The following is a 23,816-nucleotide window of genomic DNA, read 5'->3' on the forward strand; positions in this document are numbered from 1 at the left end:
TGAGGCCAGTTTGGCAAGGCTGTTCAGGTTAAATGTGGTGTAAGATTTGCAAAGCCCTTTGAGCCCCTTGTACATGTAGACTGCACGTACATTTGTAACTAGACGCTACAGATAAATCAAAGCCTACTGAATCGAAAGGGACCTTATTCTATCTGCATAGGGCAGGGAAATGTGTTTATATATATAAACACATATAAACATGCCCAGTGTCGGGCTACATTGCATCTAAGAGTGACTGCGTTACACTTGTTTTCTTTCTCTGGTCATTTCCAAGAACAGGGCTGAGGGAAGAAGTTACCGTAGTTACGCAGTTACGAAGTGTAAGTCAATATATCCCCCATTTGCGCCAACAAATGAAAAGCCCAACAGGTAGAAGCAACAAGCAAAAAGGAAGAAAAAGAAAGAAAGGAAACGGGGAAAAATATCCTTCCATATTTCTCAGAGGAAATGCAAACCAAAAAAGGACAGTATACACTTCCTCGCGCCAGAAACAGCAGCTGAGCCGCTCCCTCCCTCCCTTCCTCCCTCCCCTCGCTTCTACTGACCCACTTTGCACCATACAGTAGTGGGAAACGACGCAACGGCCTTGCACTGCTGCCCGTCGCGAAGGGGGAACTCCTTTTCCCTCCCTCCCTCCCTCCCTCCTGCGCGCTCGCGCGGCTGGCGGAGCAACCCACATTCGCTTGTTCGGATTTTTACGTTCTTCAAGCCACCTCATCCTTCGGCCCGCGGAGGGTTACTGCTGGGTGTGTGGGCCGTCCTCGCGAGGAAGGGGGAGTGCCAGGAACGTCTTTCTTGCTCCCCCTCCCTCCTTGTCTCCCCTACTCCACCAACCGAGCTGCAGTGGCTGCAGAAGGCGGGTCGGTGGCGTTCGGGAAGGGGTGGATTCTTTCTTTCTCTTTCTCTCTTTTTCCTTCTCGTGCGTGTGCGCGCGCGCTGGGTCTTGGCTGGCTCTTCGTCCGTTCCGGTCGCCTCTTTCCCGCCTTTCTCCTCTGCTGGGAGCGCGACAGACAAGGAGGCTCGCGCGTCGGCCGGTCAAGCCGAGTCACGGGCAGAAGCCGAGGCGTTGCGGACGGCGCTCTTCGTCTTCTACCTCAGCTGTCGCCCGGCCCCCTTTTTTTTACTCTTTCCTGGGTCCCTTGTTTCTTTCGCTTTCCCCTCCTCTTCCTCAATAACCTGCCACGGCGTTCCCGGCACCCCTGAAGCGGAAGCCTCCTTTCCTCCTCTCCAGCCTGGACCTTCTCAATATGAGCGCTCTTATCTCGGTTGAGAGACACCAGGTAACCGGGGGAAGGCCCTTCCAGTCCGTGGCGTGTTTGTTGGGAGGGCTCCGATCCGCGGCTGCTCGGGGAGGAAGAGGAGGAGGCGCCCCCGGGAGTTGCCTTTTGAGGCAAAACGTGCCTCCTGGGAGCCTCCTCTGAAAGCTACTGCTCGTCTCGGGGGCTTTACTTCTAAAAGTGAGCGATCCCTGACGGGGTTTGGTCATGGAGGGAAAACCACCACCACCACCACCAACAAAAAAGATAGAGAAAGACTAAAGTGCGTTTGTTCTTGAGGGAAAGTGAGTAGGGAATACTGGCGTCCTTGTATTGGAGGTTTGTGGATTACCCGAGGGACTTCTTTGAGGAGAAGAAGAAACGCGCCATAGGAACGGCTAGATAGGTTTTGTGTAAAAACATAAAGGGCGCCCTTTGACTATTGGAAATTCGCCGCAGAGACGGGCAGTATAATATCCGAAGAAAAGAAGGGTCAAATTTGAGGGAAGGGATTGGTGGCTCCTTTTTTTAAAAGAACAGGATTGGCGTCATGTTCCGTTTGAGAACCGAGGTGTCGTCATTCTTTTATGCCTACTTCGGCTTTTCCGGCCCTGGTGGTCTTCTTCTTTATTAAAATGCTCTTGGTTTTTTGCATTTTTTTTTTTTGGAGGTGCAATATTCTTCTGACAATCAAACGAAAAATAACCCGGTCCGATCAGGCTTTGAACCGTCATGGGGGCCGTTGCGGTGGTGGGCGTTACACCCTGTGGGCCGAGGCCGGGTGATGGCAATATTTGTGGTGTCGTACATTCTCTGGCGCAAGAGAAGTACTGTATATTTCTTTGTTATGGGCTTGCTGCAAGACTAATGGCAGAACAAGTGAACTTCACCAGCCCCGTGAGATTAAACTGAGAATTGCTAAAAGATTCGCTAGCGGGGTTTTGACAGCTTGAAGGACTTTCTCGTCCTAAGATATCTATCAGTAAATCGGAACCCTTTGACAAGGCAATAGTACAGTGTTTTTCTGAAACTGAAGTAGAGGATCCTGTGACCTATTCTGAGCAGTTTGAAAGGCTTGCAGTGCCACTGCCTCATAGTGTCTCTTATGTTCCTTGTTATGGTGAGTTCTAGAAGGGTGGCTTTCTAAACCTTATGGGAAACCAGCCTTTATGTTTTTGTCCTATCAGGACACTCCCTGGTTCAAAAGGGAAAAAAGAAGATCTGCAATTATCTTAGAATTCAGATGTCGTGAAACATAGTTGTGGAATATGGATTGTTTATTTTCTGAGGGTTGAGTAGGTTTTTCTTCTGCTTTGCCTTTGTTCTTTCTCCTCCTTGCTAAATAATGTTGCCATGCTCATGGGATGGAAACGTGTCTGCTCCAGTATGCTTGCTGTAGCTAGAGGTATGATTGGGTGGAGGAGAAAGTGCACTAGCCAATCTAGAGGCAGTTATGACATGAGACAGATCATGTGGAGTGGAAGAGAGAGAGAGAGAGTGTGTGTGTGTGTGTGTGTGAGAGAGAGAGAGAGAGAGAGAGAGAGAGAGAGAGAGAGAATCCAGGGAGGAAAGGGCACAGACTTTATTACAGGACTTTCACCTGTCTAATAACTCATTTATATTATTATTTAAATAAGTAGTTGGAACTTTGTCTTTGTAACCCTTATGTTTCCCTATCTGCACACAGCCTGGCAGACATCAGCCAGACATCAAAGAAAACAAGGTTGTTTTAGTTCTGCCTTCTATTTAGTTAATTATGTGGGTGACCTTGAATGTATTTGTGAAAACCACAGTGATATAGTAACAGCTTAAAATTTTCTCAGAACATTTTCTTCATCTGATGATTGTCTATCAAATGTGCTGACAGTATTTAGCTTTTATATTTTTAGAGAAGGGTTTGGCTTTGGAGGTGAGTGGGGATGGGCATATATTCTGCCATTACAAGGGTAGAACGCCACACTTTGGAAACAATATAATTATTTAAAAACAAATAAATAAGGAAAGTACATACAGTATTACACTTAAGTATGTATAACAGTGGCTTTGTTACAGCATGATTATAAACTGTGAAGGGAGGTAAAAAAAGGGACTTTAATTCTATATAAATCAATCATTTTTGAACCCAACCTTTTACACCTTTTGTTCCCCATCCACGTTTGGTGCATTGTGTGTGGTTAATAAAACATCTAGAGCCCCTTTTTAGGGGATCAGTGGGAAACATTAAGTGTCCACCCATTTGTCTTTCCTCTGCTTAAAGTTGCAACTTTGATACCTACTGGAAATTTGAAGTATTAATTTTACACATAGTGTGTACTTTGCTCTTAAGGATAGTGAGGTTATCAATTTCTAGTGTTAGGATGTAGAAAAGTTTTCTGAGGCTGAAAATATATATTGTGAGTTCTTGACTCTTTTCGGGGTTTTGCCCCTTTAAAGTAGCCATGAGAACCTTCTGGGTTGATATGGAAGCATACTCTACCACCATTTCATAGACTTATCTGTGCTTCTTTTCATCATCAAAAAAATAGACTTTTTACTTCTCCCTTCCAGCAGCTTGTAGAGGTGGGTTAAATTGGGCAGGAATATGCCCCACACTGCTGCTTTGGTCAAAATCTGCTTCACAGCAAAACAACATTGGGACACTTTATCATGATCCCTTCCCTGACATATAGTTTGAGCCTGGTAACTTGTGAATTCATGATGTCTGAATTTTATTTCACATACAGTGTCAGTCGGATGAGCTGAGTACCATGACAAATGTAATTTATGTAATTATTAAGAAGGGTTTGGGGTTAATTGAATTTGGTCCTTGCTGTGAATTATTTGTAGCTGTCTTTTTTGCCTCTCTGGATGATGGCATGTCAGTTGACCTACCTTTTCCATTGTACATAGAGTGTAGAACCCTGATCAGGTTGTCTTCTTTAAAAGAGATAAACTTTCTTGCTCTGAAGTTGCAGCAGAACAGACTTAAAAGGTGGGATAACGTAAGCTACTAAAATTCCTCATGTTTAGTTCTTTGGTTTCCTTCAGGACAAGAAATCAGTTTTGCCTTTACTTGGATGGATGGCTTTTAGGCAGGGAAGTTGATCTAGTTCTCTTCCTCTTGCAGTGAAATAAATGAATTTGAGTAAGTTTCTTCCTCAAGAGTTGTCCCCAGATTTTGGAAGTAGTTGGAAGGAAATTAATTTAAAAGTAGCTAAAAACAACTTAAAAGATAGCCAGAATAACAGTGCAAGTTAAAAAGACAAGAAATATTTTACTAGCTGAGGATTCTCCCAGCAGTGAGCTTCTAGGTAGTAATTTGTGCCTTTTGTGTGAAGTTAAGGGAAGAAGGTCAGTATTTTTCATTTGTGTGGAGTTTGTTTGTTTTTTGTTTTGTTTTGAGGTTTGCCTTTAAAAGCCAAGTTAAAATCTGTAAAATTTTATGTAGTACAGAACATCTTAATTACAACAGTATTCAAATTTTTGATAGTACTGTATTGTGGAGAATTATATAGAATGGTGCTATAAATGTAAAAAACACCAACTGAATATTGATACATAGTGATGTGTTAAAAATACATGACTTAAAACAAGTGAAAGCAAAATGTTACTGTATTTCACATACGATGGGAAACATCTGGCCATCCAGATGTGAGTAGATTTCTGTACTCATCAGTACTAGTAGGATAGTTCCTGTTGAAAGGTGTAGTTCAACAGAATCTGAAGAACTGCACATTCCTCCTTTAGAGCAGTGGTTCCTAACCTTAGATCCCAAGGTGTTCTGGGAGTTAAATCCTTGGATACCCTTACCACTAACTGTGCTGGCCAGGATTTTTGAGAGTAGTTGTTCAAGAACAAGGTTGGGAACCACTTCTTTAGAGAATATTAGTGTAATGAAAAACAGAACAACAAAACATTATGTTCTACTACTTACTGATTGAAGTAACCAGAGGATTTCTCACCTTAATCCAGGAAGTTTGGGAGAAAGGTGGACAAAGTCCAGAAGTGGCAATGTCTCTTTTCCACTTCAGGACCATCTAGCTATATTTTCCAGCAAATGAAAAATTTGCTGGAAAAATCAAAGAGGATGTGTTTGAACATCTAGTTCTTTAGAAGGGCCATTTGGGCATAGCAGGTGGGGCAGTGCAAAATCACTTCTCTTGGGAGCTTCTAGGAGTGGGAAAGGAGCTTTGAAGTAGGAAGCTTTGGAAAGATTCATGGAGGCAGAAATGTTTCTGGGTCCACATGCAGCCTATGACTTATATTGGCCACCACTGGAATGAACTGCTAGTAGTGAAGGCTCAGTATACTGTGTGAGGCCATTGAGACTCTCGGTGGCTGCTTGCTGGACATTTTTGTGCTTTGGCCATCAAGCATGATTGATTTGTTTTAAAACCTAATTTAAATTTTAAAAGTGCACTGTTTTTGATGATTTAAATTTAAAAAAAATATTTCTTTTATTTCAATTGTGATTTAAATCAAATTGATTTTAAAAATAATTGATTTTTATCCATCCTGCAAGAGGTATGATGTTTCAGTTGCTTTGCTGTAAATTGTAGCTAGATGTGGTCAAGGCAGTTTTTATTCCTATAACAAACTAGAAACGATGTTGGAAATAATTACACTTGGTGCATCTTGCTGGTAACCCCCTTTAGGTTTCATTAATGTTTTTCTGTGTAGTTTGCTAATTCCTACAGACATTTTTGTTGTTTTTTCATCTTCCTTAATCCTGAAAATCTTTGATTCTGTATTTCAGTTAAACGCAACACTTCAGCTTTATTGCATGTGTAAAATTTACATATACTGTACTACAGTAGTATTTTTTCACCAGAAGTGTTCCAATCTAATATACTTGTTACTTTGTGTTTGTTTTACTAGTTTCATGGTGTAACAGGAATCAGTTTTTTAAAAGATCATGACATTATTGCAGAACCTTTGCCAAAAATGTTAAGAAATTGAGGCAAAGCAATTTTTTCATCAGTGCTTTTGATTTAATTGAAGAGAAGGTTCTGAGATGTTGAATTGCAGTAAACTTGTTTGCAATTTTTAGTTCCTTTAAAGCAGTGGTCCCCAACCTTGATCCTCCAGATGTTCTTGGACTTCTGCTCCAAGAAATCCTGGCTAGCAGAGATGGTGGTGAAGGCTTCGGGGAATTTTAGTCCAAGAACATCTGGAGGGCCAAGGTTGGGGCTCATTGCTTTAAAGGACAAATATTATTTTTGCTATTTCATAATAATATTGTAACTAGTGTATATCTACAGCTACAAATGTTAAGTCTGCCCAAGAGATTTGAGCCATTTATTTAGAAACTTCTCTTATGAATGTGGTTCAGTGGCATTAAGTAATGCTGTTCAGTTTGGCTTATGTTCAAGTTTGTTGGGTCAGCTGTAGCAACATAAACTGTAACTGAAGTGTTGTAGGGTGTAATTAAAGGTTTGGAATGCAGATCTAAACAAGACATATCTTTGATGGAGTTTGCGGTGTGTGAGTTGTTTATGTATATGTAAAATTGTTTGTTGAGTTCCATAATTGAACATGAATTGGTATTTGTATCTATTAAAAACATTTAATTATAGAAGTAAAACACTAGTGAGAATTTTCATATTTTTTCTATTGCATAACATTTTCTGTTAGGAGTGAAATAAGGTCTAAATGAATTCTGCATTCACATTTAAGATAGAGGGAGGTTCCAAATGGATTGGAAATAAGCACAAATGCCAGATTTATTCATTTAATATTTGTTTTCTATTACAGAGTATGATGCAGGACTACCACAGAAGAAATTCATGTCTATAGCTTTTAAGGACTTGATTACATCAGTTTAAAGCCTGGTAGTTTTGGAGTCACCTGTTCAGAAAACACAGTTGTCTGGATTTCACAATCTGTTCACCTGCAAAGAAATATAAATTGACGTGCTCTATATTAACACACAGCTAGACTTCAGAATATTTAAGATCTGCTTATAAAATCACAGCATTGATTCATTTGGTAAGCTATGTTATACAATTTTGTGTGATGTGGGTTATAAACATAAAAATCATTAAATTCTGCAGTACTTACCATAGGTAAGTAGTTATTCCCCACATGGATGTTATAAAGCCAGTCTATTTTGAAGGAAGGGAGGGAGGGAGGAATTGCAAGTTCTTTATATTGGCAGATAAGCAACTTTTTAAAGAGTCTAGATCAGGGGTGTCCAACCTTTCATCTTCCCTGGGCCACATTAGAAGATGAAAATTTGGTTTGGGCCACACATACATTTGGTTTGGGCCGCATGGGGGGGCAGCCTTAGCTGTCCTCCACAGCCCCGCTCCAAGTGCGCTTACCGGCAGCTGTGATCTCAGACAGCAGAGGCTGCCAGCTTCGACTCAGGTGGCTTTATGGGGCCGGGATGGGGTCCACCTATTGACGGGGATGACGCAATGCAGTCATGCAGCCCCCCCGTCCCCTCCCCTCCCACTCCTTCCTTCTCTCCCCCTCTACTGTTGTGACATGCCCCGGCCACATTCCGGCCGCAAGTGCTGGCAGTGCAACTTGAAACTTTGGAATTTCTTTAAAAATTTAAAAATTGCACTGGGCCGCATTACGAGCTGACCTGGGCCGCATGCGGCCCTCGGGCCGCAGGTTGGACAAGCCTGGTCTAGATCATAGTGAACAAGTATATTATCACACAGTGTAAGCTGTTTAGTTAGAAAACAAATTCCAATTCTTGTTACAAAACAGGAAATCTAAAAGCCTGAATCTGTACATTAATGAGAGGGCAATTCTCCACCTCCTGCTCTTTCCTGCTAAGGCAAATACTCTCCTGTTCTTGCTTATTCTGGCCTTGAAAGCAAGGAAGATGCAGAATAGCACTGTTGGACAAACATAGTTCTAGGTGTTTTGCTCTTCCTTCTAAATGCTGAAGAGCATATGAAAACTAAGAAAGGTTAATAGAGGGCCCCATGCACTGCTTTTTCAGTCATGGCCATTTCTTAAGCATAAGGCAGCAAATATTTTTTAAAGCTCGATGGTATAACTGGAGGCATATTTGTTCTCACAATATAATACCATGACAGTCAGAGAGAATTCTGTCCCTTAGTACCATATTTTTCACTCCATAAGATGTACTTCTCTCCCCCTCCCCCAGAAAAAGTGTGTGCATCTTATGGAGCAAATACTGTAAAAATGGTGCAATTTGTGGACATTAACAGACCCCCCCAGAGCCCATGCCGCTGTCATACGCGGCTGGGTTCTGTATTCCTCCCCCGCACCGCCAGTCTTTTTTTTACCCTCTCGACCCAAGCCCCAACAGCACGCCTCAGGAATCTTCTTTGGCTTCTGACTGCCGGCAACAAAAGCTCGACTCCACAGTGAAAGAGGTGAGCTCTGCCTCCCGTCTTCCATGCCGTCACCTCCGGCTTCCCCCTCTCATGCCTACCGCCGATATTAGTTCGTTCAGCACCAGCCTGAGCTCCCATTGCCTCCATGCCGCCCTTCTCTTCCCCTTCCAGGGCAGGAACTAGGAGCACTTCCAGACCACAAGCGGTCAACTGACGAGTCCCATAGAGATGATGAGCTGGCTGGGGCGGTAAGGGAGCTGGTGGCTCCCTACCCAATGCCTTAGCAGTTGTAGGCGCATGCGCGAAGACAGAGTGTACCATTCTCTGAAAGGGGGCGGAGTTTTACTTCCGGCGCTCTTTGCAGGAACTATTCCTTGTACTGTACTTGTTCAGAATATTTCTTTTCCTCCTCTAAAAATTAGGTGAGTCTTATGGTCAGGTGTGTCTTATGGAGCAAAAAATACAGTACTTGAGATTTATCATTGTTTAAGGATAGTATGTTGTTTTCTTGCGGGAAGTATCTCATTAAGCCTGACTTAAATTGAGGGTGTTGTTAGGCCTGGTCCACGTTCAGCATTCATTCCACAGAAAGACAGCAGGATAGAGTTCATCCATTTCTGGTTATGTGTACATATGTGTTGTATATGCATACAGTGCATGTATATACCTCAATAAGAGTTTAATATGGATATCGGAGACTTGTACAGTATAAGCCTATTGATACAATAGCTTGGTGGGGGGGGAGAGATCAGTAGTAGTCCTTTTGCCTTCATTGGTGCCATGCTTAGTGAAAGCATGCCTGAGGTTCTCACACTAAACTGTGGATTCTGTGAGAAATGAATACAGTGATTATTATGATTTATATTGTGTTTTGCTGAGCTAAAATTCTGTTATTGGGGCTTGTTTGTTTTTTGGTCTTATCACGGTCTAGATTTGAATATTTTATTGAATAAATTCCATATTCTTTTTTATTTTTACTGTGGAATCCTGTATGGTTTAATTCAAAAATAAATCCCATTATTTTCATTGTAATTTCTTTCCAGATGGCATGTAGGATTATAGTCTTTATAAGATTCAGTATAAAAGAAATACATTTACATTAGATTATATTAAAGACTTTTCTTGTTTTTAGCCACAGAAGCAACAAAATGATTCCTAACGGCTATTTGATGTTTGAAGATGAAAATTTCATTGAATCATCAGTTGCCAAGCTAAATGCTTTGCGTAAAAGTGGCCAGTTTTGCGACGTTAGACTCCAGGTAACTTAACAGTCAGTCAGCTGGGAAGTATGGTTTTTAGCACAGCAGAGCTCTATAATGTTTGAAATCCTTTAAAATACAGGCAGTTTAATTGTTGGTTATTTTAACCTTCAAACAATGACCTTAAAATTCATTTTTGATGGTTCCTCACACAAGTTCAGTCATTTTGCACGACTACTGGGAGGAATTCTTTTGAAGCCTTAGATAACATATATGTGTTAGAGATGTGCTTAACTCTGATACTCAGAGGAATGATCTTAAAATGTTTAGATTTGGCAGGGTTGTAAATTAAAGAGATTAGTCTCTTTTTCTTTTATAGTTCATTTTATTTATTGTAATACCATGTATAATATAGGTTTTGTGTTCACATTTTAAAGACAGATATTTGCTCTTATTTTTATAAAGGTCTGTGGACATGAGATGTTGGCACATAGAGCAGTGCTAGCTTGCTGCAGTCCTTATCTGTTTGAAATCTTTAACAATGACAGTGATTCCCATGGAGTTTCCCATGTAAAGTTTGATGATCTTAATCCGGAAGCTGTTGAAGTTTTGTTAAATTATGCCTACACTGCTCAGTAAGTGGATTTTAATGTACATACAATAGATAGTTTATCTTAAATGCTGTGTCCAGAATATATTCTCAATATAACTCTATAATTCTCATAGACTGAAGGCTGATAAAGAACTGGTCAGAGATGTATACTCTGCAGCAAAGAAGCTAAAGATGGAAAGAGTGAAGCAGGTATAATTTTTGTATATTAGAAAGTAAGGGGTGGTGGTTAGCTTGACCCCTTTATAGATTTAGAAAGAACTGTGTTGTAATGTGAACAGGCACTTGACTAGGAATGTTGATAGTGTTTTGAGTAACCAAAACACCTTTCATTTTTATTTCCATGTAATGATCTGTAGTTATTATAATCAATAGGTTTGAATTAGCTGTTGTATATGGTATACATTTTACTTGGTTAAGTGGTTATACCAGTGCACTAATATGAATAAATGTAATGTGGGAATGACGTAGGTATCAGTAAAGATGATTGCAGTTTTAAAACTGACAGATATATTACATTGAGCCATCTTATTAGCAAAAGTGTAAGAGTTAGAGTCTTGGTTTTTTTTATTTCATCCACTGAAGGGTCACAGAATAGAGTTGTAGGAATGGAAGATTTACAGGTATCTGTGAAATTTACTTGAAAGAATGCTCACCTTCTGAACAAAATCTAAATTGTTCAGAGCTCCTTGTATATTTAGAAATGTTTTCAATTACAAAGGAATAGTTGAGTTTCTTTGTTTAGTCTTAAAATGATAACAGCCTAAAAGAAAAAAGGCAACACTTCTCCATCACTTTGGTGATTTTATAATATTTTCAGTGTTAAGCAGTAGCTGTAAAAATATTTTGGTGTTCTGTGAGAAACTTCTCACAGAAGTTTGAACAACTAGCACTAATTCTAAATCGGTCAAAAATGTTCTACTGGGGGAAAAAGTGGGCTATATGTGTAAAAAGTTAACGTTACTGGGATATCTTGGCAAATTGCCCTTAAAATGACAGTAATGAAGTGTTCTTGCAGAGTGCCCAGAGTAAAATAACATAATTCTATGTCTTTTTAAAGGTTTGTGGAGATTATTTGCTCTCCAAAATGAATGTTGAAAGCTGCATTTCCTATCGAAACTTTGCAAGCAGCATGGGTGACACACGTTTACTGAATAAGATTGATAGTTACATTCAGGAGCATTTGTTGGAGATTTCTGACCAGGAGGAATTTCTCAAGTTGCCACGTTTAAAGGTGAGGAATCCTTCTATTTTTAATTATGAAATGAAAATGGAAGATTTTATTGATATTGTAAATCCACCAAGAAATATTCACCCTCAGCTTATACGTTAAACAGTATTGATGCAAATCCACTTAAATAAGTATCTTTCGACAGTTAAGCATTATTTATTTATTTATTTATTGCATTTATATCCCGCCTATCTAGTCAACAACCACTCTAGGCAGCTTCCAACACATAAAACAACAATCTAACAAAATTACAATATAACAAAGTTTATAAACATCAGTATAAACGAATTATCCAAAAGGAAAAAGGAAAAAAAGAAAAACAACAAAAAAATCAGGTATTAACTGGAGGGAAGGCCTGTGTAAACATCCATGTTTTCAGTTGTTTTTTTAAAATGCCCAGCAAAGGGGCTGCACGAATCTCCGGAGGGAGGTTATTCCAGAGGTGATGCGCCACCACCGAGAAGGCCCAGTTTCTATTTTTTTTCCCTTCCGGGCCTCCCTTGGCATCAGGCTCCTCAGCCTCACCTCCTGACTCAATCGGTTGATACAGGTAGATTTTGGTGTGAGTAGGCATTCCGCCAAGTATCGAGGCCCTAAACCGTTTAGGGCTTTATACATAAGCATTAATACTTTGAAGTCAATGCGGAATCAAATGGGCAGCCAATGCAAAGCGGCCAGAGAGGGAGAGATATGCTGATATTTTCTCATTCCACCAAGAAGTCTGGCCGCCGCATTCTGCACCACTTGAAGTTTCCACATCATTTGATTGATTCCACATCATTACAGCATTTTCAAGTAAAGAAACTTCCTTTATTGAGATGTTCTGCTTTCCATTAAAACAGTGTTATCTAAACATATGTCATTGGGATCAAAATGAAGTCTTACGTACAGTACCAGCATTTCTCTGAATAGTGTGTTAGATCTAAGTGATCTTTTTTATTTTTGAAATATGAAAAGAATTGTGCTGTTGAGATATAATTATGAGTTGCAGAAAGTACAATAGAGTAATAATCATGAGTTGTAAGTTGCCATTAACAACACTGTAATTTGTAAAACATTGAAGTATATATGTGATTGCCTTATTTCATAACTGCATGACACAGAGGACGATTTTCTTTCAATGTGTCAACTGCAGGGATGAGTCCTGCTTTTTTTCTTGACATCAGCAGTAGCAGATCTTTCCAGCAGCTCTTCCTCCAAATGTCCATGGCAAACTGACTATAACCCAGGTTGAACCAAGTCTGGATACAGGTCTTCTAAGGAAAGGCATCTTTTGGGGTGCTAATAGCATTATTGCTTCTAAACAGTTTAGGTATTTAAACAGATAATATCCTATATATATGCCAAAAAGAGAAAAGATTTGGCCACCTTTGCCCTTTTCTATTTACTGTAATTTCCTCAAAGAATCTTCTGCTGTGGAACAGCATACAAATTTAATAAATGCCTTTGGACAGAGGCGCAGAAGTCATTAGATACAAGTTGTCTGTATCATCTTTATGACGATGTATTATATCAAGCTTCAATTTGTTTCAGATTGGTACAACTTTATATATTGAAGGATGAGGAATAAAATTTGAGTACATGTGTCATGTATTAAGTCTCCAAAAAAAAACAAAAACCTGCCTTTCACACACCTTTCTGTAAGGAAACTTGGGGGAATTTCTAATTTGTTTTTGTTTTTGCTAACAAGGGTCAGACTTTTCTTAGCTGATTACTAGCACATGTGCTATTTGTTGCTATAGTTCATCTAGAAACCTGTAAATGTGTTTATCAGTTGCAGTTTTGTTCAGATTTCAAGGTGGTGGGGTAAGCTTTTGTATTCAGACTTCCTAGCCTCCTTCACACAGCCCCATTTAGATTTTGTTTCTAGCTCGGGGTGTCAGCAAACATGGATATTTCATATTCTGTTTGTATCAGTACTATTGTTGCTTGACTGGTAGAATTATATTCAATTAGTCTTAATAATTATTTCGAGGGACACATGCGTGCACGCACACACATATGTATATAAACTATGATGCCTTTTGTTGTTCATTCCAGCTCGAGGTTGTGCTTGAAGAAAATGTTAGCTTGCCCAGTAATGGCAAACTATACACAAAGGTAATCAACTGGGTACAGCGCAGCATCTGGGAGAATGGAGACAGTCTAGAAGACTTAATGGAAGAGGTTAGTCTTACGAAAATGAGCTCTGGCAGTCTGCAATAAATGTTTTTCTGAAATTAAGGATGATTCCTTTTCCTTTTTTTTCTTTAAAAATTGCAAAGAATTTAAATTTTGCTGTAGGTATCCCTAGGCTGAGAAACTAGGGGGGTTCCAGGTGAGCTGAATAAACTGTTCATTTTGGTCTTCTGTTTCAGTTTCCTTTTTTCCTTGTTATCTCGTTATAACTTCAAACATAGCATGTAACTTCACTTTAAAAATGGGGAGGTGGTTTAAAAGCTCACTCTGTGTTCTTAATGTGTTCCTTTTACAGGGCTTTGCTTAAATAGAGAAGTAGGTAAAAGGTTCTAATGGTTGTTCCTCCCCATTGATTTATCTCCCCATAGGTTTATTAACAAAACTAGGATATCCAACGCTGAAGAACCATAGAAGAAACTTCAAGTGTAATGACACGTAAAGAAGCAGCAGTCCTGCCCCAGTTCTCCTAAGAAAATCCGCTGTGGGCAGAGAACGATGATGTTTAATGGTGTTTACTTCTTTACAGGATATCTTAACTTTTGAAAGTTTTGTATAATTAAATAGCATAAACACAGTTTCTGTAGTCAGCATGGTCTAAATCTGAAATGCCAGCATCTTGACAATTGCAGTGGCAATAAGCTTTTCCCATACAATTTCAGTTGTTTAGTTTGCCATCATGGGCAAGGTCATTTTTGAGAACAGTTGTGTTTGCGGTTTTACTTGCCCTTCTGTACATTTCTTAAAGATCTATTCAACATTAGTGCTATCAAGAGTGAAGCCATTGAAATGAAGTCACAACTAACAGGCCCCATTGATTCATAGATTTACTCTTGGTTTATGCTAATGTTGAATTTAGCTCTTAGAATCCTCACATTTTCCTTGCAGTCTTTCATGGTACCCAGTAATGAGCAGCAATCTTTCCTGAGTGTGAAAGTTGCTTGAACTCTTTAATAGTTTTAAGAAGTGTATCTTTAATACGACCTTTGAAATAATCCACTTGTTCTTGGTTTACATGTTTAATGTACATATTTTTATTGGCTAAGGAAGAACAGTTTATTTTGTAAATAAGGTCCTTGTTTGTAGGAAATAGTGGAGTTTTGGATGAGATTGTTAATGTTCATCTTATTCTGCAAGGCAATGTACATCATACTTGTCACACATCTTAATGTTACAGCACAGTGAGAATAGAAGTCCAGGAAACTGAAGATTCATGTTGAGCTCTGAACCCAAGGGATCCTTCAACCAGTTTTTGAAGATCTGACATCATGAAAGCAACCTACTTTTTTTTTAATTTTTCAATTCTGCTAGATGGAGAGAAGAGGAACTGAACACTGCTGGAGACATTGTGGAGTTTATGTGCAGTTTACCAGTAGCTCAGTAGCAATTGAGACTGTAGCCACATGGCTGTTCTGTTGTTTTTGCAGGTTCAAACGCTGTACTACTCAGCTGATCACAAGCTGCTTGATGGAAACCTACTAGATGGACAGGCTGAGGTGTATGGCAGTGATGATGACCACATTCAGTTTGTGCAGGTACAAATTGCACATGGTCTGAGGTAACCTCAGGTAAAATTAGTTAGAGTAGTATGGCACAACTAAAATGTTGTGTGGTCCAGTGAAAGAAAGGAACAGTTAATTGCCTTACAAGATGGGGAAATAGTTATCTTAGATGCTTGTGTGGTCTTGGTTATCTCTCTTTTTTTTTTAAAGCTGAGATAATAACATAAATGTGTGCTAATTGCATGGCATAGTAAGCCCAGCACTAGATGGTTTAGGTAAACTTGTGTAGTATTGAGACGTTCATGTGCAAGCATGCATACATATGCTCACTAAAGAAGTCTGGGAAAGAATAACATCCTCAAGAACTTGTGTACAACACTTTTAAGGAAACAGGCTAATAAAGAGGATTTGAGAAGTTTCATCAGAGTCTAGATTTTAAATAGAAATTTCGTAAATATGTGAGCATTAGTAGTATCATGAAGTAGCACTAGCAATTACCTTTGGAAACTTGGTGAATGGTACAAATTGAACAAAGTAAAGCAGTTGTCTCTGCAGCAGTAGCTTACCTGTTCATGTGAGGAATCAGTGGAAGAGTTGTCCTTCTAAGTGCATTGCTGAATTCATAAGCCTGTTTGTTTCTAGATTTAGCAATTGCCAGTGGCAATTTGACTGAATGGACTAGGTCCAAAACTAGGATCAGACTGAGTTCAGTTCATATTGGTGATGTTAGCCGATTTGCAGAACTGCAGAGATTCAGTATTATATGCGTAATTGGAAGTAACTTCATTATATTCAGCTTAGTCTACTCTTTTGTTAGTGCATTTATTTATGTATTTTATTTATATATTACCTGACTTAGTGGCAATCCACTAGTCTGGGCAGTGAACAAATAGTTTTTTTTCTGAAACTACAAATGAGTAAACAGCAATATAACATTAGCAAACATAGTATAAGAGACAAAAAGGAATCACCTAGCAACATTCAGAAAAATAGGTCTGGAATTATTCCTTTAAGGGTAGAATGTTACTGCCTTAGCAAGTTTTCTAAAAATACCGAGGGAGAGGCATTCTACAATGAGGGGGCCACTACTAAGAAGGCCCAATTTCTGATTGTTTTTTTTATCTCTCTCAGGGTGACCATTTTAAGAAGGAAGGCCTGGGAGGAGTGGGTGAACATGGTAGTTACTCTTTGGGAGAGACACCCTGATAGGTACAAGGTCCCAATCTGTTTAGAGGCCTTGCATCAAAACCAAAACCTTGAATTTGGCATGGAAATTAACAGACCCAGTGCAAGTGGGTCAAGATCTGAGAGAGATGATCAAATTTACCTGGCCCCAAGATCAGCCTAGCTGCCCCATTTTGGACCTGCTGAAGTTTCTGTACCATCTGCAGAATGCTCCCATTTGGGAGCATTTCAGTAATCAATTTTTGAGATTACCAGCACAAGAAACAATGTTGTCAGGGATTTCTTGTCCAAATAAGGATGGAACTGAGCGGTCCATCGGAATTCATTGTTTCATTTCATCCAGTCCATAAGTGGATAGCGTTGTAGCCTTGTGGAATCCAATATATATCTTTGAAGATATATCAGACTTTTTTCTGTACGGGTGGTACTGAGGTCATAGTGCAGATTAATCTAGAGGACAGGCAAGATTTTTCACAGTTCATTTGTATGGCATGTATTATCATGCAATATAGTGTTGAAGAAGCTTTCAACAAGCTAGTTATGACTAGGGATGAGAAATATATTTTTAAGGTAGTTTAAATAACATAGCAGCAGCTCCAAATATGACAGCCCATATCAACCACCTGCCTTGCTTTTCCCCCACTGAGCCCTACAATAGAAGGAGCGGGGGAATGGAAGTTGAGATTGTTAAAATAAGAATGATCTAGCAAAGGTGAAATAGGAGTGTAGGGTAGAAGGAAAAAAGAAAAATGAGGCAATGGAGAGGCAGTAGGGAAGTGTATTTCAACTACAATGCCTCCAAATCATTTGCAGTGTTCAACCTGTTGCACAAATCTCTATTTACAACACATGATGTGTTTTACTTGTATAACTGATAAATCGCTTGATATTGAAAGTTTTGAGGTGCTGTACAGTACCGTGGTGCCTCGCATTACAATGTTAATTCGTTCCAGCGAAATCACTGTAGAACGAAAACATTGTAAAGCGGAATTTAAAAGCCCATAGAAACACATTAAAACCCGATTAATGCGCTCCTATGGGCTTGAAACTCACCGTCCAGCGAAGATCCTCCATAGTGCGGCCATTTTCGCTGCCCATGCAGCGAGGAATCCATCCCAGAAAAGAGCGGGGGCCTTTTTTTTTACCCAGCAGCCATTTTGAAACCGCCAATCAGCTGTAGGAAAATCTTCGTTTTGCAAGAATCAGTTCCCGAAGCAGGGAACTGATCATTGCAAAGCGAAATTCCCACATAGGAAACATTGCTTTGCGATTGCTTTTGCGATTGCAAAAACTTCATCGTAATGCAATTTCGTCGTAAAACGGAGCGCTTGTCTTGCGAGGCACCACTATACATTAAAGAACCAAATTAAAAGTTATTGTAGAACAGATGCCCTATTACTGACTAGAGTTTATCAGTCATGAAGTATCTATCTGAAGAGGCTTCAGCATGATCTGAAAACCTCAGAGTGCATGCCTAGTCTTGATGTAATGGCATTCTGCAGGATAAAAGCCAGTACAAAGAAGGCCCAATCCTGTTGGTGTCCCTCAAGTGTTGAAGACAGGGCTTTCACTTCTGGAAATATGAAACTACTAAAAGAACTGGAACCAATTGAAGTTAACTATATCATGTATTAAATATGCAGTTTGACAATCAATGGTAGCTGGAATTCATAGAATAAATCTGAAGTTTTGATGTGAATATAATCAGCCAAGATGCTGTTCATGTGAAACTCGTGTAGTAAGGATGCCCCATTATCTATAGTTTGTTTACACAGCAGTATTTTGAAATGACATGAGGATTCTTATCCATAGGAGACAATATGTTATATGAAGCTCAGTTAGTTTAGGAAAAAAAAATCAGAAGCAAAGGACAGTGAGTCAAGTGTTGAAATGGGGTAATGGAGAAATAGCTATTTAAACTTCCATTATGCAATTGACTGCTGATTCATCAATTTGCCTGTGTAGATGTATTTATACATGAATTTCCATGGTACAAAAAATAAAAGAAGAAATAGTTCTGAAACAAAGGCAGATCAAAGTGTGCTCCCTGGCTAGGTTTCTGTAGCTGCCTTTTGATTTTGCAGAAAAAGCCACCCCGTGAGAATGATCTCAAGCAGATAAGTAGCAGTTCCTCTGGAAGTCTTTCTCCAAATGCAGCAGTGCAGAGTCCTAAACACGAGTGGAAAATTGTTGCTTCTGAGAAGACCTCAAGTAAGCTGAATTTTGTTTATTATTAGACTGTTATGCACCTGTGTAAGGGGAGGTAGAGAACAACAATATGTCTTTTGTGAGATACAGAGTACTTTGTAATTAGAACAATGTTGGGGGGAAAAGATTGCTGGCATCCCATCCAGAGAGGGAGGGTATAGATTTGCCTCATATTTTGGAATTAAATCCATTTTTTTCTTATTTCCTACCTTCTTTATTTACAGATAATACCTACCTATGTCTTGCTCTTCTGGATGGTGTATTTTGTGTGATTTTCCTTCATGGGCGCAATAGTCCCCAGAGTTCTCCAACCAGCACTCCACGGCTGATGAAAAGTTTAAGTTTTGAGATTCAACCCGATGACCTTATAGAGAAGCCCATGTCTCCAATGCAGTATGCGCGATCTGGATTGGGAACAGCTGAACTTAACAAGAAGCTCATAGCTGCAGGTAATTATATCGAAATGCTACTAAAACCATGTATCACTGTATTTGGCCAGACTAGCATATATTTTATAGGTAATTGCTGATTTAGGTATGTGAGATTCCCTGTAGACATTCTCTATCAAAATATATCTTGCTCAATTTGTCCTATTTCTAGGTGGTTATAACAGAGAAGAATGCTTGCGCACTGTTGAATGTTACGATCCTCAAAAAGATTGCTGGACTTTCATTGCCCCAATGAGGACACCAAGAGCTCGGTTTCAAATGGCAGTTCTCATGGTATGTCTGTGATAGAAGAGTACTGTTCCTATCCTGCATTCAAGGGTCTAATTACCTGCCATATCTTGTTTGTAGCAATTACAATATTTTTTATGGGGACAGGAATTGAAAGTGTCATTCTGATAATTACAGATGTTTCAGAAGGAAATTAAGTATCGTGCTCTACCATGAGACGAGAGAATGATCTCTAAAAGCTGTGTGGCAGTAATAATCCCTCTGTTTTCTTGGAAAATTTTGTGATGGTGATTTGCAACAAAACCCAAGCATATTTGTTTTACCTAAATTATTTAATAAATCTGTCTTGTTTTACTATCATTTCTTCAACTTAGGGTCAGCTGTATGTTGTTGGAGGGTCAAACGGCCACTCAGATGACTTGAGCTGTGGGGAAATGTATGATCCAGAGATAGATGATTGGATTCCTGTTCCAGAACTAAGGACTAACCGTTGCAATGCAGGTAAAAATATATAATAAATCTGTGGAAGCTATTTCTTTTTAAGTATTGCAGCAGTGAGTTAGGTTTGTTTTGTTTTGTTTTTAATGCTTAAACAGGAGTGTGTGCCCTGAATGGAAAGCTGTATATATTTGGTGGCTCAGATCCTTATGGTCAGAAAGGACTGAAAAACTGTGATGTCTTTGATCCTGTTACAAAATCTTGGACAAGCTGTGCTTCACTTAACATTCGTAAGTCTATTGCATTCTTCAAAATTAGATGGACTTGAGAATTATATGAATAGTAGAAAGTCTCAAGCTGTAGTGTAGCACAGTGAGCAGTCTTGTGCTGTCTCCAGAAGTTTGGGTGCACAAAGCCCCAAAAGCCCTAACCACCATGGTCAGGAATTGCGTGAACTGTAGCACAACATTTCTAGGAAGTACCAGACTACTTATCCCTTACAATTAATGTGGCACTAGATGAAGACAGCATTGGCCACTGCTAGTTTTGATGTTTACTGACAATTTTCTTACTAATAGCAAGAGAAAAAAATCCATGCACTACAGTGGAAAAAGTGTCCAGTCTAAGTTATATAGAGTGCATAAGTGAGAGCTGCAGCATATGGAATCAGCATAATCAGATACTTGGCTATCTTGAATATATTGGCATTAACTGACCAATATTCACTATGGGATCACTGGAGGCTTCTGGCAGCCATGAAAACACTGTTACTGATAGGAGAGTTTAAACCATGCCTTTTTTGTCATGATAGTTCAACTTCTGTTGGCTTTTGATTTATAGGTAGACACCAAGCTGCTGTATGTGAGCTTGATGGATATTTGTATATTATTGGGGGAGCCGAGTCTTGGAACTGCCTTAATAGTGTTGAGCGTTACAATCCAGAAAATAATACTTGGACACTGATTGCACCGATGAATGTGGCTAGGCGTGGAGCTGGTGTTGCTGTACTTGATGGTAAGCTTGTGGAAGTGGAAACAGATTTAGTTGGAGGGGGGCTAGTTATGCTATTCAGGATAGAACTGAAATCTTATGAAAAATATATTTGCATAATTCCTAATACTTATCTTTTGGTAGGATATTCTCAAGGGAATCCTGTCATATGCCATATAGGTACTATATTCTAGGCAGTCTTAATTTGAGAATTCCCACCCACCTTTTGACAGAGCGATATGCCAAATGGATGGAATATGACTTTTAAAGTTATTGTTTCCTGCCGCTGTCAAATTGCTGAGCCGGATTTGTGGTGGTTTTTCTCTTTCCCAGTCTTTTTTGATACTCTTAATATATGTTTATGTAAGATATATTGGCTGAAATGCTATTGCTGTAAGTTACACTGCATAAGGCTGATGTTGTCAGTTGTGGAATTTGTTCAGAAATTAAATATTTCCAGTTTGTCCTGAAGGTCCTGAGGCTGCCATGAAATCTTTTATCATTGAGAAGCTATTGGGGACTATGGAAGGGAGATCTTTCGTCACTAAAAATTGCCACTGCTGGGATGATCAGTGGTTGCGATTTTCAATAAAGACTTCCATCTGCTGTTCCATGGCCCCAACAGCTCTCTAACAATGAAAATGATTGCATGGGAGTCTCAGGCCCTATACAAGAGGAATTGGAAATGTTTCTTTTACCAAAAAAAAAAAACAAACATTGTGATAGCTGATGACATTATCAACCTTTGTTAGCATAACGTATGTGACAGAATTTCAGCCACTGAGGTATTTGCTCCAGTTAAACCTAATTGGTATGCAGTGGGATAAATGACATGGAGCACTGTGACAAAGAACTCTTGAATGCTTGCAAGCTCAGCTACATCTTAAGTAAACATGCACTGCCCAGAATATCAGTATGCAGTGAGCCTGTAGAGACCCAAGTATCAACAGTGGCAGTAGGCTTGAGGTATCTAGAAGACAAGTACAGAAGTATAGTTCTGAAAATTTATAATTAGTCTTTGAGCTAAGATTTTTGAAATCAAGCTTAATATAGATCATATCCCTTACTATCCAGTCAAGTCCTAACTACAGAACAGATTTTGTATACAAAATGTGGTGTTGGTTTTTTTTCTGGTAGGGCTGCACAAGAACAGTCCTCTAGAGTTTGTCTCTTTTTCACTTCACAGGAAAACTTTTTGTTGGTGGTGGCTTTGATGGTTCACGTGCAGTCAGCTGTGTGGAGATGTATGACCCTGCTAAGAATGAGTGGAAGATGATGGGCAGCATGACCCTTCCAAGAAGCAATGCTGGTTTTGCCACAATGGGCAATACCATCTATGCAGTGGGAGGATTTGATGGTAATGAATTTCTGAACACAGTGGAAGTCTACAATCTGGAGTCAAATGAATGGAGCCCTTATACAAAGATCTATAAATATTGACTTAACACAGTTCTCCTCAAAACTAACAGGCTTAGTGATGTAATTGTTTTAGTAGAAGTACACATGTGACTATAGAAGGTGGGGGAGGGATAAGTCGCCATCAGCAATACAAAGCCTTTGCATATTGTGTACTATTAATATGCTGTACATATTTTACTTACAATATGTGAAGGGTGTTCTGTGTATCAGAATTTGTTACTTTGGATCCTGGAAGCTGGTTTCCCCTGAGAAAATTAGAATGACGGCTGATGGCTCATCATTTTGAGAGCTTTCCCCAATGTTTGTTTTGCCAGTTTGCACAACACATGCTTTTTCCTTAGAGTTTGTTTCTGGTGCAGGAAAAGGTAATGATCTTCAATGTGCAAAATACTTTTTAGGCCTTGTTTGGATTTCTTTTTTATCTTAAGCAACTGGAACAATGTAATAAGCCTTATTTGAATAGATAAATGGCTTTATTATTTAAAGAAAACACCTGACACACCTGCCAATTTAACTGCCTTTTATAACTTTTTATATTTATAGTCAGAAATTGTTATATCTGAATTGACTTAAGATACAAATGTGTTGAAACAGAGATAATCTCAAAGTTCATAGACTGGAGTGAGATGTGTCATTTTCCACTATGAGACCTTTTAAAAGTTTTTTCCTTGCTAAAATGTTACATAAACCATAGTGCACAATATTGATTTTCATTGCATCAGAGTGGAGTTTTCTAAACATGGCTTTAATGTGACGGAAAAGCCTGGCTCTGAAATTTATGTAAAGTAGACTTGCTTTTCTGTATGGTTCATAGATTATGCAGTTTGAACAAACATGCAGAGCTGCAAAATGCAAATACTGTGTGATGTGTTAGCAAGGTCACCTATTTGAACATTATTGTACAAGTTTGTATCTTTCTACTGCAAGCCTAAAACATGATATAATACAAACTGCTTTGTTTGTTTAAAAGTTTCTGTTTTGTATTCTTCCTCTTCCTAACTTACCCATTCCTAACCTGTTATCTTCCAAGTGTTAGTCCAGTACATTGCTGTCAACCAGCATGATCCATTTTAATCTGGTGTTCATCATGAGTGGTGTTAGGATGAACCGGATTTCAGTTTACACATCTCCCTGGATGCCACTCTATATACAGTAGGTCACAATCATGAGCCATATGCAGTATTACTTGGGCTTGCCCAATAACATGAGGTACTCCATCCCTTCATAACATGAGCAATTTAGCTAGGAGGACTTTGACTGACTATCCCTCTGCACTGCAAGAAGCTTTGGAACAAGCTAACTTCAAACAACCAGCAGAAAAAGAATTAGGTTCTTGCATTTAAGGAGCCTTCCTGCATATAACTTATTTATGAGATTGTTGAATTCTTCTAGTAGCACAGGCTTGGTGACTTCCAGTAGTAAGTACTATGGACAAACATTCAGCCTTTGAGAAGGCTCACTTACATGATCTGTTGGATCAAATATAAGGACTCCTTGGATTAGTGGTAGGATTTGGAATCTATCAGAGGTTCTTTATTTCATATAATGTCACCTAAACATTGGGCTTACGTAGACTGCTCATTTGCAGTATTGTTGTGAGTTAAATAGGATCACACAAGGCCTGGTAG

The 23,816-nt window shown here is 39.2% G+C and overlaps 1 protein-coding gene across 3 annotated transcripts; it reads left to right on the top strand.

The window, feature by feature from the left end:
• The first annotated feature begins 946 nt into the window (after positions 1 to 946).
• IVNS1ABP (influenza virus NS1A binding protein) lies at positions 947 to 23,157 on the top strand. 3 transcript variants are annotated; one of them, XM_020795108.3, is made up of 15 exons: positions 947 to 1,280; positions 6,990 to 7,223; positions 9,687 to 9,813; positions 10,219 to 10,388; positions 10,480 to 10,555; positions 11,424 to 11,597; positions 13,635 to 13,760; positions 15,197 to 15,304; positions 18,541 to 18,667; positions 18,889 to 19,113; positions 19,265 to 19,386; positions 19,716 to 19,842; positions 19,938 to 20,069; positions 20,620 to 20,793; positions 21,956 to 23,157. In XM_020795108.3, exons 3-15 carry the CDS (start codon positions 9,703 to 9,705, stop codon positions 22,207 to 22,209), a joined length of 1,926 nt encoding a protein of 641 aa, XP_020650767.2. In that variant the 5' UTR covers positions 947 to 1,280; positions 6,990 to 7,223; positions 9,687 to 9,702; the 3' UTR covers positions 22,210 to 23,157. The 3 variants fall into 3 exon arrangements, with proteins under 3 accessions (XP_020650767.2, XP_078248465.1, XP_078248464.1); XM_078392339.1 differs by lacking the exon at positions 947 to 1,280 and adding an exon at positions 1,420 to 2,376; XM_078392338.1 differs by lacking the exon at positions 947 to 1,280 and adding an exon at positions 2,774 to 2,979.
• The last annotated feature ends 659 nt before the right edge of the window (positions 23,158 to 23,816 follow it).

This window comes from Pogona vitticeps, chromosome 4 (genome assembly GCF_051106095.1).
Source record: "Pogona vitticeps strain Pit_001003342236 chromosome 4, PviZW2.1, whole genome shotgun sequence".
NCBI lineage: Eukaryota > Metazoa > Chordata > Lepidosauria > Squamata > Agamidae > Pogona > Pogona vitticeps.

Bases quoted from the DNA above. Each gene is read 5' to 3' on its own strand.
- IVNS1ABP (XM_020795108.3), top strand. From the start codon at position 9,703: ATGATTCCTAACGGCTATTTGATGTTTGAAGATGAAAATTTCATTGAA. The intron at 9,814-10,218 runs GTAACTTAACAG...ATTTTTATAAAG, and splicing joins TTTGCGACGTTAGACTCCAG to GTCTGTGGACATGAGATGTT. The intron at 18,668-18,888 runs GTAAGCTGAATT...CTTTATTTACAG, and splicing joins TGCTTCTGAGAAGACCTCAA to ATAATACCTACCTATGTCTT.